The 14,969-nt window shown below is 41.8% G+C and overlaps 2 protein-coding genes across 51 annotated transcripts in view; one reads left to right on the top strand and one right to left on the bottom strand.

The window, feature by feature from the left end:
- Positions 1–14,969, top strand: part of ADGRL2 (adhesion G protein-coupled receptor L2) — a 594,788-nt gene that overhangs the window by 406,499 nt on the left and 173,320 nt on the right. For 10 of the 50 annotated variants that reach the window (XM_070592492.1, XM_070592512.1, XM_070592515.1 and 7 more), the window contains exon 1: positions 2,794–2,958. The exons of 17 other annotated variants lie outside the window; for them this stretch is intronic. The gene's annotated coding sequence lies outside the window, so the exon portion shown is untranslated. Of the gene's footprint in view, positions 1–946; positions 1,238–1,326; positions 1,493–1,651; positions 1,803–2,277; positions 2,419–2,793; positions 2,959–4,311; positions 4,793–14,969 lie in introns of those variants that run through there. 23 more of the 50 variants (XM_070592501.1, XM_070592490.1, XM_070592493.1 and 20 more) reach the window with 8 other exon arrangements.
- On the bottom strand, positions 1,504–4,371 carry LOC139079049 (basic proline-rich protein-like). Its single transcript, XM_070591825.1, has 3 exons — positions 4,219–4,371; positions 2,229–3,895; positions 1,504–1,861 (listed from the first exon to the last, which is right to left on the bottom strand). Exons 1-3 carry the CDS (start codon positions 4,369–4,371, stop codon positions 1,504–1,506), a joined length of 2,178 nt encoding a protein of 725 aa, XP_070447926.1.

The raw sequence follows: 14,969 nt of genomic DNA, 5'->3' as shown, positions 1-14,969 counted from the left end.
CTACGAAATTCCAAATGGAAGTGTGTATGTAGTTTAAAGCACAAACACTCTAAATAGCTTCTCTTATCTTTTGGAATGGTGAGAGTATTAAAACATCAATACATTAAGTAGAAAGAAATTAGATCATCGAGGATTCTTGCTTAATTTGAGAATTATAATGAATCCACCAAAAGAGCATGTTTCAGTTATTTGCACACATGTACTTTTAACTCATGACTTTTTACAAGTTGAGAACAAACTTGACCACTAGCTGGATTTACTTCAGTACTACAAATATCTGGCTTTGTGACAAAATAACTGATAGGTATTTAGAGTCTTCATGTCTTTTGAACAATCTGCTGTTGACATTTTAATAACATTGTTGTTTGAAATGATTTCTGAAGTATGATGACTGCAACATACCCGCAGCAACAGAAACTACATATTGTTTCTGAAAGCAAAGAAGCTCAAGTTTCATCCTATTTTCTAGAGGTTTTAAATCTTGGAGATTCAGTTTTTCTTGAAAACCAATGCAAACACGCTTCTTTAATTGACGGCTGCATTCATTAGTAGAACCAGAGATTTAGAAACGCAACCGAAAACCTCGGCACTTTCAGCTCAGAATTTTGTAATTAAAAAAGAAAAATCCAGGTTTGATTTTCCTCGTACGCAGAGGACACTTAACTGGTTTCTAAACATTTTTCAAGCATGATTTGCCCGGTCGTGGTCTATTCTCTTTAGCTTGAGTCTGTCGTGGGCGCTGTCTGGCTGTTTGCTGACACTACCAACAGAGAGGTGCAAGGAAGTGTGGTCAGAGGACAAGAGCAAAAGCAGTTTCAATGTAAGGAAATGAGGGAAACAGACCTAACAGCACGATGAATGCACTTGCGAGTAAAGACCCTTGTAGTCTCCTTTCCTTCCTTTGCTTATCCTGGTGGCTTTAATCAAAAACAAACAAATCGCTCTTGTGAAATATAGTCAATAAAGTCAAAGTTGGGCTAGTCCTCCGTAACTACAAAGAAAAAGTCATCGCAATTTTAAAAAATGTAACTTTCATTAACGAGCGCGCCGGAAATCTCCGGTATCAAAGACGCATTAACCCTGGAGCGTCCCCCGCGCGCCGCAGCCGGACGGAGGCAGCGGTGGCGAACAGACGTTCTTTCTCCTCGGAGCAGTCACACAAAAGGAGGGCTGCGGAAACTAAAAGTTTCGGGGCCTGCGGCTCGCGGCGTGGAGAAAAGAGAAACCTGGAGACGGGGTGGGTACAAGACGCATCCTGGGCGCCTCTCCGAAGTCCAGGCAAGGAGCAAGCTCCTGGGCCTGGGGGGGAGAAGGGAGGGGGGCTCCGAGGCGCCGGCCAGCCCCCTGCGCCCCGCCTGGGAGGCCGGCGCGCCGCGCTCTCCCAAATACCCTTCACCCCGGTCCAGAAATAAAATAAATGTTTTTAAAGTGCGTGTGTGTGGACAGGATGGAGAGCGCGCGCCAGCGGAGCGCGCGGAGGACCGAGCGCGCAGTGAGTGGAGTTTAGGGAGGTGGGGGTTGAAAAGATGGGTTGAAGGTTGGGGCTGTTGGGGGGGGGGTCTGGATGCGGAGCCCCGGGACGGTGGGGTGGGGGGGACGGCGAGCGGACGGGGCGGGAGGGGAGGGGCGCCAGCCACCGCAGGCCGCCTCCAGGGCGCGTTCCGCGGCCGTGCGCGCGCGTCCCTCGCCGCCGCCGCCGCCGCCAGGACAGCCCTGCGGCCGCCCCGCCGGCGGAGCCGGGGCCGGCCAGTGCTCGGGCGGCTGCTGGGCCACCGCCACCGCCAGCCGAACTGCTCGAGCTCGTAAGTGTCCCCTTTCGCTCCCCTCCCCTCCCCTCCGCTCGGGCGCACGGCCGCCGCAGCTGCTCAAATGGAGTGGAAAATGGCCATTGGGCGGCAATGAGTTATAGATTATCTGCTCCGCGTTTTGTACTTAGCTGCCTGTAATCTTCTTTTGAGTTTGCCTGAGCCTCTGGCTGGAAAAATCAGGAGGGAGAGATTTGTCCTTTGCCGCTGTACAAGCTAATATGTTGATATGATTAGGCGAACTCGGGGGGGTGGGGAGGTGGGGATTTGGGGAGGAGGAGGAGGAGGAGGAGGCGGCTGGAGGTGACTCCAGTTCAGACCTCGCCGAGAGTCTGTGTCAGGACTTCGCACTCCCCCGTCTCTCTCGCTCGCTCTCCCTCTCTCCTGCTCTCGCTCGCTCTCCCTCTCTCCGCTCACACACACGCAGAGGTGCCGGAGCGAAGGCGGTCGCTTACCGGAGCGTTCCTGGGGATTGTCGGGGGGCCTGTCCCCGCCGCTGCTGTGCGTGGCGCGCCTCTTCCCTGCACCGCCCCGCTGCCCGAGCCCGAGTCCTCGCCGCCGGGCTGCTGGGGGGCAGCGGCCGCCGCTCCGCCGCGGCCCGGAGCCCAGCAATGTGAGGAGGGGCCGCAGGTCGGCGCACGGCGGGCCGAGGGGCTTCGCCGGACACACGGAGCTGGCCGCGCGCCCGCCCGCCCGCCCGCGCCCCCCGCCCGCGCCCCCCGCGCCCCCCGCGCCCCCAGCGCCGGCCGCTCCGAGGGGACTCCCAAGTCTGCGCACCTCTGTCGGGCTCTTGCCCCGCCACCCCTTCCTCTCTGATCCCCGAATTGTTGCTTTTGCGAAGGGAGCGCGCGGCCAGGGGGTGTGCGCGCGCCTGGCCCAGACCCCCGTGGCGGAGCGGCGTGCGGGACACTGCGGGAAAATGTTGACCTAACCCCAGGAGCCGCCTGGCGCAGGCTGCTTGGCTGGAGGCGGCGGCGGCCGAGCAGGAGGACGCGCCGAGCCGCCGCGCTGCCTCCCGCGCCCCCTCGGCGGCCGGCGACCCACTCGCGGCCGGCCTCGGCCCTCGGCGGCCGGGGTCGCCGCCCGGCTCCGCGCCTCTCCCCGCGCGGCCCCCGGCCAGACGGTCCTCCCCGGGGCGCGCTCGGCGAGCGAGGTAAGAGCCGCGGGAGCGAACAATGTGCCTCTGTACCGGGCCCCGGAGACCTGTTTGCTTGGCGCCGCGGGCCCGGGGTGGATGCTGGAGGGGGCGGGGGCTGCGGGAGAGTTGGGGCCGGGCGCCGTGTTTCTGTTCGGCGAGCCGGGGACCCGCCGCCCGGGCTGCGCCCCCTCCCCTCCGCAGCGATCGAGCCGCAGAACTCGCCGTCGCGTCCCCCCGCGGCTCCTTTGCTCGGGGAGTGTTGGAACGCTTTCGGGGCGGCAGTCCAGGGGCTGGGGGACCGGGGAGGGGCAGTCGGAGGGGCTTCTGCGTTTTCGGATGTTCTGGAAGCTTGGGCCGGGAGGTGCCGCTCCCCCGTTCCCGGCCCGCCTCGGGAGGGGCTGCTCTGCTCGGGGCGCGGGGCTCGAGGCCGGGCGGGGCGCGCGTCCCTGTCCCCAGCGCCCGCGGGCAGAGCCGTCCCGGGTTGGAAGTGGAGCGGGGAGGCCGAGCGCTGGAGCGAGTTCGGGGGAGTGGCCGGTGGGGGGCCCGGGGCGAGTTGTTGCGGGGTGGTGTTCCTTCTTGTCGGTGGTGAGGCGGCGTGGGGAGGCGAGGATGACAGCAAAGCGCAGCCAGATGTGGCGGGGCCGGCGCCGGGGCTGGCAACGATTAGGGGCGGCCCGGCGGGGCGGGCGGCTGGCGGGCCCGGGCCCGCAGGCCCCGGGGAGGGCAGCCTCCCGGGCCGCAGTGAGAGGGCAGCAGCGGGCCGCGCTGGGCCCGAGACACAAGTTAGGGGTGGGGGTTCCGGGACTGGCTGTGGCCCTGGAGCTGTAGGAAGCAGGGCTTGCAGGATGGGGGGCGGGGTGGGGAGCAGCGGCGTGGGAGGAGCGCTAGGACTGGGGAGACCCCCGGGCTCCCGGAGCGGGGGCTCCGGGATTGGCTGGGGCGCCCCGACCCTCTGGCGGAGAGGCGAGGGCGAGGGAAGTGACAAAAGCGCCCCAGCAGTGGGAGGCACGCTTGCAAGATTACTTCACTTGGGATCAGTCAAGTTTGTTCCTTTCGCCCAACTACGGGGCTTGGGGTACGGGAGATCGCTGGAAGCTTTACTTGTTCCCAAGTGTCGCTGAGCGCGGGCTAAGGAACGTGTGAATTTCATCTATTTTTTCCTATCCTCTGTTCACTCTGTGCTCTACGGGCAGCGTTGGAGGGACAAGTCCTGCAGCGTCCGTCTTCTTTTCCCATCTTCTGTATACTCCTCCCCCCTCATCCTTTCCCCCTTGCTTGCCCCCCCGCATTCCGTTCTTCCTGATGCAAACTGTGTAGTCTCGGATTCAGACCGAGGAAATGTTTTCCTCCTGTTTCTTGAAAGGTGTCAGGCTGCTTAGCAGCTTCTCCAAGCAGCCTGGGAGCGTCTGAGCCGCAGCCACCAACCATATGGTTCCCGTTACAAAGGCCAGGTTCTTAGGCTCACGCCTCCTCGCCCCCGCCCCCAATGCTTACATTTTCTTCTGCATTCTTTACAGTGTGTGCCTCTCCTCTCTTCCCCTTTCCAGAGGCGTAGATTTAACGGACGTGGTTGGTCCATTCATTTCTCTCTCCGTGTTTGCGTCTGGAACGGGCCCCTCCGAGTTTGTTTTTTGCTCAACTCGAGTTGCACAATGAGGAAGAGTTACATCCGTTGGGTAAATAATTGCCTGTTGGGATGTCTCCTACTAAATCATGTTTGATCTTGGGCAAGCCTTAAAAGATGGGGACTAAGGAGGCAATATACGTCCATAGCAGAAAAATAAAATAGTTGGTGTGGTGTCTTTGGTAACATTCCAAGTTGTGGCGGGTCTCTTGACCTAAGTAAAAGGTAACTTTATAACTTTAAATTTAGTGATCTTTATCATAGTTGAGAAAGCCTTTCTAAGAAAATCTACTTCTCTTCAGGTGTGTTATGGAACTTTTTGTTGTGCCTCCCTCCACTCTCTAATAAATTTATGCGTGATAGAGAGAATACTGCAGAACAAATGTTCTGTTGTTTAGTTTCTTCAGACATTCCGATTCTCTCCTTTTGTTGCTTGCCTCTAAAAGAGGTGCCATTTCACATCATTCTGCACAAATTGTTTGAATTAATGCAAGTGTGAATTCTTACCGTTTGAAGGGGACTATTAGCATATCAAAGGTTTCTTAGCTTCAGCTCAATTGAGAAAACTTCAGCCTGTCTCCCATTTGCTTCCAAGCGGAGGCCCAAAGGGCAATGAGAGTTGTAAAGGGTAAAAATAGGGAGGTGGATTCAGGCTGTGTTTCTGAACTTTTACTGTTTTGTAATTATGTGAGTGAAAAACATTGTCTATTGCTGTGGAGCCCTTGCAAATGGCAAGACAATTATTTTCTATTGATAAATGGTTTGTTCTTAGAAAAAGGGTGACCTTTTGTTTTATGATCGTCACTGTTGCCTCTCTTTTGGGGTCCCTTCTGTGGAAGGGAGAGAAAGCTTTTCCTTCTAACTTAATACTTTCCTAGGGCCTGCACTTTGTTATATTACTAAAATGGGAACGAAAGCCTGATAATTAGTCTATGAAACAATAGAAATCTTGTGATACAAGGCCACTCATTTTTACACCTAGGAAACTTTATTTTTAATATACTTGCTAAATTAATAGGAAAAAGGAATCAGTGGAGGGTTTTGAAAATTAAAAACTCAACATGCACTTTGTTAATGCTCCTTCTATTGCAGGTGTAAATTTGAAAAAGGTTTCTAAGTGGTGCACAATTTTTTTATGATTGTACTTAAATAGGGATAATCCCGATTGAGTAGTCATTGTTTCATCTCAAAATTTTTGTATTTTATCAAACACAGTAAACTGGAGAATTCAGCTTAAAGTTGGTTTATTTTTCTTAATATTTATAGTGCATTTGCTAATGCTTTTTTACATTTGCAGAGAGGTAGGTTGTTTGAATTTCTTGTAACAGCTCAATATCCATGAATGAAGAAACAAGGACGAACAGGTTCTGAGGTCCTTTGGGTCATTTTCTGGAGATCAGATGGGTCAAAGGAGAGGAACTTTTATCTTCAACTTCTGGGGAAGCATTGGTTTTATTTATTGAGCTTACCATTTCCTAAAACCTAGTTTTAAGATGAAAATGAATGTTTGGGAAGGTTTTGGAGATTTGTGAGCTCATATTACCTTTGATAGTTGACTCATTTTGGACGTGAATTGATATCTCTTCACTGGAGGAGGGCTTTTTTACTAATGTTCAGGACTCCTTGTTTTAATTTTAATAGTAAAAATTGACTTTCTAATAGACAGTTTTGGAAGGAAAAATATCATTAATTGCCTAATATTTTTAGTCTTCAGTTTAATAGGATAATAACTTTTTTCAGATTAAGATGAGGTTTTTTTAGTGGCATTCAAATTGTGTTATCATTTACCCTGAAATCGATTTATGATACTTTATTTATCTGATCCCTTCAGTTGTCTAAGAAGTACTTTTGAGGTAAAAAAGCTCACATTGATGTAATTGCTATTATTGCACTTAAGTTGCTATTAACTAGTCTTCTTTGAATGCAGAGTGCTGTAAAGAAAACACATTATCCTTTAGAGCTATTAGTGATAATCTAAAAATTGTCTTGAAAACATTGCTCTTCATTTTATATGATGGTGAGCCTGAATTCAGCAAATCTCTAAAGGTGTAAAATGCAGTGAAAAGAAGATTTTTCAACATTTAGATGACAAAATTGGACTACTTAGAGAAAAATTAATGTGTTGTAGAAGCAGTTCAGCTGCCATTTTCAATCACTGTGGGTTACTATGTGTTGGCAACAGAAAACGAATTTAGAAATGCAGATAGCTCTGGGAGCAGGTAGTTGGGGAAATCAGAAGATTGAATCATGTGGGGTAGAATAAACCAGTTACTTCAGGTTTTGACTTGAGAATTCCCAATAAATGTAATTTTTTCCAGGCTTTTGACTCTCTGCTTTATTAATGGACTGACATCAAAGCAAACAACAAAACTTCCAAATGTTATAAAAACCAGTATGAATATACAGATCTCGTATGGTATATGACAAGTCTTAATTTAAGACAAGCAGTTGGAGTTTTTATTGCTGCAATTTTCACAATCAGCAGAAACGTTAACACCGAGCTTCTGGGCGTTTCCTTTCTTAAAATTAGCAAGAGGAGAGCTTTAAAACCAAGGTTTACTTAGGGTTAGATCTTTATTTGATCATTTGGAAGCTTTCTGTGTTTTATTTAAAAAATTTAAAATAATATTTTAATGTCTTAAGTAATATAGGAATATGTGAGCTAAGATTGAGAGATAGGAAAGGTCAGGAGGTAACTTGTTATCAGTACACCATAGTGATAAAATGTTACCGCTCTGTTTGCTCTCAAAATAGTTACTGGACCTAACTTTTATGAATAAATATTCAAATAGCACTTAGTTTATTGACAGGTGTAGTGTGAGATGAAGAGAACATTACTATTTCATCTAAGGTATGTGCTGCACACACTTGTACCCACCTGAGAGAAGTCTGTTTTCCTTTTGTTAAGAATCCATACCACTTGCCCTATTGGTGATATTTAATAGCACAGGTTAACTGTATCTAAATTAGGAATGAAATCCAGTTTTGGAAATTTGAAGAATTTACTGTTAATATAAGTTTGCTCTTTTTACCAAAAGTCTCTTCAAAGATTGTACACTTTACCTCCTGATGTTCACCGGATCTGACTTTGAGTTTTGAAGGAGAGGTAATCTGCCTGCTTTTCTGCGGAAAAGGTTCATGCAAAATTAAAGTGGAATTATTTTCAAGCTGGTAAATTTTAGAAATAAAATGCATCGTTATAAGAAAAGTCATCAAATTATTTTCAAAAATCTCTAGCTAAAAAGTTGCACAAATTGGTGATTTTGATCAAGTGTTAAAAATAGCAAGCTTAGCTGCTAGACCTTAAAAGGACTTGAAATCCTGTTTATATTTTGGTCGTATCAGTTCCTAAGGTAATTTGTTTAAATGTTGGTTCACTATTACCTAAATAGATAACTGTTTTGTAACCATTTTCAAGAGAGATTAAAACATTTTTATTTTAAAGATAGATTAAAATCATAGCTTAAGTTCGCTTCTCTCTTACGTAACACTAATTAGTCTATAGCCCCACCCAAATATTCATCTCTTCAAATAATTCTTGATTGAAGGTTGAAAGCTTGAAAAGTATTTAATCACCCAGATTGCGGTAATTAGACTTGATGTTATCAGAAAAATTGAGACTGTTCTCTGAAATCTTTTTGCTACTCAAGATTGGTCGAGTAGTGATTATTATTTTTTTAATGCTTTAAGAAAATGGGTTATTTAACATAGAGATAGTTAATTATTGGAATTAGGCAATTCGAATCCTAAAGTAGGTGACATTTTTCTTGACCTAGTGTGATCACTTTTAAAGGAATAGCTATAACTAGGGTCTGTAATTTCTAAATTTTATTCAGGACTTAAATGTGGTATTTTGCATTTAGCATACAGGCTTTGTTAAATATATGTTATAAACTATGAAAATTTCTTAATGCTATTTTGATGTAAGTAGGTATTTTAATTTAAGTGGGTCATCGTGTCATAAGAAAAGGTCCTAATCAGCTGAAAATACTTAAAAAATCTTTTTGGGTCATTTATCTGATGGACTAAATGTGGGTGATAGTTTGCAGACACTTTCCAATATATTCTTATCTAACAATTTTTAAAAAGTTATTAAGAAAAAAACTCCCATATTTTGCAAATAAAAATTATCCAAGAAAAGTAGATCGAATGAAGGCACCAAGCACTTAACACCTGCAAGTAAAGTGCAGCTTGCAGCAAAATGCTATTGATTGCTTTGGAAGCACAGAGCAAGTTTAAATGCAATTTGTTTAATTACAACAAAAATGCAGTTTTATGAAGTAATATAGTTTGTCTTCTTAGAGGATTTTATGCATTGTGTGGTGGTAAATAAAATCCCATCACAGTTGTATAAATTTGTTCAATTACCAGAACGGCTAAAAGAAAAAAATCAATTTACGTTGAAAAGCAACAGAAATTAGATTACCTTGGTTAGTAGGAACTTGCCAGCAGTGTCTAAATTGCTTAATAATATCAAAAGTTACCATGTTTCACAGTGTAAGGATATTGGCGTCTGTTTTAATATGCATACGTCTTGTTTACTTGGTGACTTTGGTTATGTGAACATTTCTTTTTTCTTTTTGCTTTCCATTTTTGTCTTCATGGAAGCTGTTACGTGACATCCAGAAAACTATTTCCACTTGCTATTCTCATTTGTTTTAGAGGTTTGCTTTTTAGTAGTTGCTTTTCTGGATTTCTCACATATGTAATCAGTTGACATTTCGGATCAGTGTAGTGGAATAGCAGATGTCACTTTATGAATCAGAAGAAACCTGGACCATCAGTAGGGTAGCTAGGTTATTATCAGCAGGAGAAACACATTTCAGAGATGTTTAAACACTGACTCTGGGATTATTTGGAACTCTGAGTCTTAAATTCTTGTCACAATAAAGTGGCATGGGATTCGTCGTAGCAGAGGGCTGGGCACCTGTTTTATCACCGCCTTGATTCGTTCTGGCACCCAGATTTACCCAGGTGCGAGAGCGGCCACCACTGCTGCTCGCAGCCACTCGGCTGTTTTTAGGTCATGAAGTCAACCTCTTGGAATTTCTGGGGAAACCAGTTGAAAAGGGAGGACAAATGTCACTTTAAATAGAGATGTTTAAATCAGATTTTTGCCTGAGGGTGAAAGTTAGGTGTGTTTTAGCCCGGATGTGATGTCTCCCTCTACAGAGCACAGCATTAATCACTGCCTGACAAGGAAACGTATGCCGAGCCACACGGGCCCCTCTTGGTCTCATCATTGATTTTTCCAATCTGTGAAGAGTGCATTATAAACATTAAAACTCACACACATGGATTACACCTTAATCTCTGAATTTCAGTATTGAAATTAGTTATCTTAAAAGAAGCCTACTTAAAGCTGAAAAATCTTTGAGAGACTTTTTTTTTAAGGATAAATTCAATACTGTAATAAAAATAGAAATACAAGATTAAAAAGCAGGTAGGTTAAGCAGAAGTTAACTTTCTGAAATAATGACCAAATCTTAATTCTGTTTTAAGATGCATTAAGTAACTTTGAAAATGTTTTTTTAATCTGATTTAGATCAGTTTGGACACATTATTTGGTTAGAACAAAACCAGATACAACCTTGTATCTTTTTGTGAATGAATAATAAAATTTAGCCATAGTAGTAGCAAAGAAGAATGCATCATGAGGTTCCTAATAACAGAAAAAGGGTTTAGTTTTGCTCTTTCAATTATTAGATAATATTCTTAACTCCTTTCTTGGTCAAATATATACACAGACGTACATACATAAGCGTACAATTTATATTCTGTTTCTTTGTATATACCAATATTTATTGACAGTTGTTGGCCAAAAATTAGCACAAATGGAAGTTTAAAACGTGAAATGTGTATGATTAAGATATCTGTTTTTAAACTGATTTTGAAAATGCTCGACGTTTAATCTCTGTTTTGTTCTCAAAGGTATTTCTTACCTTTGGAACATGAAATGCTTGTACTGTGCACACTCTGCATCATTTTGTAGATATTTTGACATCAGTCCACACCTCAATTATTGCTCTGGATTTAGATGACAGAATAATCTAACCCCAGTTACTGTCAAAAATAGTGCTTGGCTGTTGGGGGTGGGCGAGGTGACCTTGCTTTTTTGACTAATATTTTCTCTTGGAGAGGACAGTAAATAGTGTCTAGCTATCGAGAGAGCAAAGGAGAATTCTCTCTTTTGTTTATAAAATGAGTTCTGATTTTAATCATTTATTCTTAAGATTAAATACTATGAGACCAGTTCTCCATATAAGGGGTGAGTCATCGCAAGATTTTAGGTAGGCTCTTTAGTTGATATATATTTGGTTTTTGTAGATTATATTTACTTAATCAGTTCTTAACTACAATATACATTAAAAAAATCATCTTGAAAATGATTTTCCCTGTGTCATTACTTTGAAGCAAAGTATTTCTATTTGGAATTACTAGTTTTTTATTCCACTGGTCCCTTCCACGTGGAAATTTTGTTGCTCTATGATAAAAGCCTACCATTTTTTACTGTTTATTACTGTGGTTATTGATCAGAAATTACAGAATACATTTTTTTGTATAGCATTTTTTTCACTCATCTTCATGTTTTTAATCTCAAGATGCATATGATATGTTTTAATTCTTAAAACTCCTGGCTTTCCTGTGGTTAACGTCCAAGACAGTTTGGGAAACATTAATTTTGGTGATGATGTAAGCTTATGCACTTGTATGCCAGTGATTGTACATATTTTCATAGAATTTGACAGTGGTTTAATGTATTAAATGAAGAATTGATGCATTTTTTATATCTTGTTTTTCATTTTAAAAAAGATGGACGTAATTCTGAAACGCTTCATTTTGCTTCATATGCATCAACAAATAAAAATTATGCTAAAATGATTATGTCCTAGACATTTTCACTTTTACTAAGGACCTTTAACTATTTTTGTCCTTTTCAAAGTTCTGTCTGTCATGAGAAAGGCAACATTTGGATTTTAGGTGCTTCCTCTTGATAGCTCTATAGATGAATAATGGGGACGTCCCCCACTTTGTTTTTTCTGCTGCAGATGCTGTGATACCTATAGCCTTGATGGAAGCCACTTTTCATATTGTCATTGGTTTTGAACTAGGTCTGCAGCCTGAATATTTAAAAATAGAAGTGAAACAAATTCTCTTTCTTTTTCTTAAGCAAAAATCTTGCTAAAAACGCTGCTTATTATAAGTTGCCTTTCCTCTTCACCTTACTTTAAATGGAAAAAAGAAATATAACTATATCTCTGTATGATATTTCTGTATGTTTTAGGATGAAAGTTAGCATATCTTTTATAATTTTCATTTATTTAGTAAGGATCTTAGTTTTTTGAAAACCGCTTTTTATAAGCCTGTCAGTTCATTCGTAGGTAAGTCAAACTGAATTTGCCTCAAATTTCCAGTCTCTGCTTATATGTTATAAAGGTAGTGTATGCATGTTGGAAGGGGGAAATCTTAAGGAGAGGGACATCAATTTTTTGGGAACACCTTGTCCCTAGGACTTTGAAACGGTTCTTCACTTTGCTTTTTTTTCCCCGCTGCCTTGGCAGAGATGGGCCTCATTTCTGTAAACCTGGGGAAAGGAATATGTATGGCAGAAGGGGAGAGTGTGTAAACAGAAATCTAAAACAGATTCTGAAAAAATATTCTGGAGGGGTAAAGAGCATTTTGCAGGCCAAATCAGTTTTTCTTTTTCTTTTTTATATTGAATTAATGAAAATAGATTTATTTTTCAGAGGTAAATACTCTCCAGGTTTAAATTTTAGAATTATTCTAAATAAGAACATGTAATTGTTACTGGCATCTGTTTAAAATTGATCTTTTATCTTTCACTGTAAATCATTCCTAAGATGCCACCTTTGATTGTTTGCTTGGCGATCAGTAGACACATCAGATAAAGGGATTGGACCCCTCTGTTTTGGGTTCTCTGTCATTTCAGGCTGGTGCTGGGTAAGCGAAGTAAGGTTTTCTTTTCCTTAAAATACACTTTGTGAGAGTAGCTCTTGGGTGACTTTGTGACAAGTTTGGTTATTCTGCCTGCTCTGGCTGCATTCTTAACAAAAAAAAAGGGACAAGAATAATAGTGTTGAACCACAAATTTTCAGGAGCAGTTATTTTAAGCAGATTATTGGTAAGGAGGAAGGAACAATGCTAGATAAATGGTATTTTTATACAATGGTGACCTGCGTCTTTACGCAGCCAACTGCTTACATGTTTCAAATATGTTTGCTAACCCTTGTTATTACCTGCAGAGGGAGCTTGTATATGAGATAAAATAACCAAGGCAGTATAAATTGCTAATTTCTCCTTTGAAAATTATATTTTATTAACATTTTTATTTTTGTTTGCAAAAAATTGTTCTAAGGAAAGTAAAGCATTTTGGGATTAGCCCAAATTATAGTGAAATTTAACATATTAATGCCAGGTATTTATCGTTTCCTGTATTCACAGGTTACAATGTGGTTTTTGCTTTTTCTTAATTAGTGAAAGTAACTTGAAAGATAATGAAGATGGTGAATCAGATTGATTTTGAGATTCCATTTTTTTTAATGATTGGCTAAAGCTCTGGGAGGATGACCGAAGAATTGTCTCCTGTTTAAATATCTAATAATTGTTAAGAGATCTTGATCTTTTAGATAATTTTCCAGATTATGTAAAATACTATAAATGATCACTAAAGAGTATGTAGTAAATTACATTCCTCTACATTTAATTAATAGATCAAATTAGATGAGTTGCATATGCTCTTTTCTAAAAACAAAAATGATCTTCTTGGATTAATGACTTTTACTTGCAATAATGGACCGATTGGTGCAGTGATACAGGGAAAGTACCAGTAAGGATGTACTATTAAACGGCTTAGTAAAATGCTGGCAAACTTGGTAAAAAAATGAATGCAGGCAAGATAGACAGTGCTCGATCAAAAACTAAATTCTGTTTATGAACCATGTCAACTAAATTTCTAAGAAATTATAAGCGGGATGCTCAAATACTTGAGAGTTTTGTGAGCAGGTGTTTTGGTAAAAGCATTTGGGAGCATTCGGATCTTTTTAGCAAGCAAAATTTTTCACATTACCTGCATATATATTTTCAATTGTGCCAGGAAATTTAAGCGTAGGATATTATGTTAAATTCTACCAAAAAATGAATCTTTTAATTTTTAGTTTTACATTTTGGTATAGTGACGTTATTTCAGAATTTGCTTGTTGGGAAAAAAAAAAGTTATCCACTTAAGCATCCTTGAAAAGAGATGTAATAGTTCCTTTTTTCCATTAGTTTACTAGGGAAAGATATGACATAAAAAGACTTATTTTTTTATTGTAAGAGGCTTTGTTTCTTAATGAAAATCATTGTTATGGATTTATCATTTTGTTACCCAGTCTTTCTAATGTGCAAAGTCAGATTGTTACTCTCACACGGAATGACCCTCTAAGTAAAGCAACTGTTGTCGATAAAAGAGATTTATGGTTCTGGCGTGGGCTTTTGTATAAGTATTACCCTCTCAGCATGATCATGTATTATCTTAACAAGTCTGTGCTACATTTCTGTAGAGCATTTTCATATCAGGGTATGAATATTAGCAACAGCAATTACACTTCAATAGGATTACCATGATATGTTTTACAAAAGTATACAAATGTTCCTTTTCCATAGAATTATTGGTAGGCATTCTGTGCTGCCAAGTTTATTTCATTGTCTTAAATAAGACTTGATAAAAAGAGGTTTCTTATCATAGTTGGTGCTAAATATGATAGTCACTGGAAAATGGAATCTGCTATTACAGTTCGGTACCCTTTTTCCCTCAAATACCACACCTCCCTCCTAGTGAGGTAAGGGTTACTGGAGAATTCATTCCAGGAAAATTATTACGTGAGGAGCAGTAACTGTCACAGAGTGCATAACTTCTGTGAGGTTACTGGAAAGGCACAGCTAGGGTAAGTTCCACTTGTTTTGTCTTAAATTTGGAGGTCAACTACTGAGTGGTTTTTAAAATAGCGAAATTTGAATTCATTGCAAAGAAAATGTTTTATTGCCAAGTTTATAGAATTATTGTTGTCAAAGTATTATAATATTGAGGATGTTTGTGACAAGGAAGTTAACTGGCAGCTGCTTCTCAATTTAAAATAACCCTGACATTCTTTGTAAGTTATCAAAGAGATTTTTAGTAAATATTCTTGAATAAATACTAACAAAGAATATGAATTATGATTTAGCATCCTCTGCTCATTTGTATATATGTTGAGTAAATGCGTATGTATTAATTGTTCCTGCGTCTATTTGAGCAGATTTTTAAAAGAAAAGTGTATCATGAGTAGGATGTAATATAATATAAAGACTAATTCTTCAGACAAGGGTAATATGTGTTATGAATATAGATTTGAAATAATTT

This window comes from Equus przewalskii, chromosome 24 (assembly GCF_037783145.1).
Source record: "Equus przewalskii isolate Varuska chromosome 24, EquPr2, whole genome shotgun sequence".
NCBI lineage: Eukaryota > Metazoa > Chordata > Mammalia > Perissodactyla > Equidae > Equus > Equus przewalskii.
The sequence above is the reverse complement of the archived record's forward strand: the minus strand, read 5'-3'. Positions and strand labels throughout refer to the sequence as shown.

What these genes read in the sequence shown, in the direction of transcription:
- LOC139079049 (XM_070591825.1), bottom strand. Translation starts at nt 4,371, where the DNA reads ATGGTTGGTGGCTGCGGCTCAGACGCTCCCAGGCTGCTTGGAGAAGCT. An exon ending in AACGGAATGCGGGGGGGCAA is followed by an intron (nt 3,896 to 4,218) that starts GCAAGGGGGAAA and finishes CCTCTCCGCCAG; the next exon opens with AGGGTCGGGGCGCCCCAGCC. An exon ending in CTTCGCTCCGGCACCTCTGC is followed by an intron (nt 1,862 to 2,228) that starts GTGTGTGTGAGC and finishes CCATTTGAGCAG; the next exon opens with CTGCGGCGGCCGTGCGCCCG.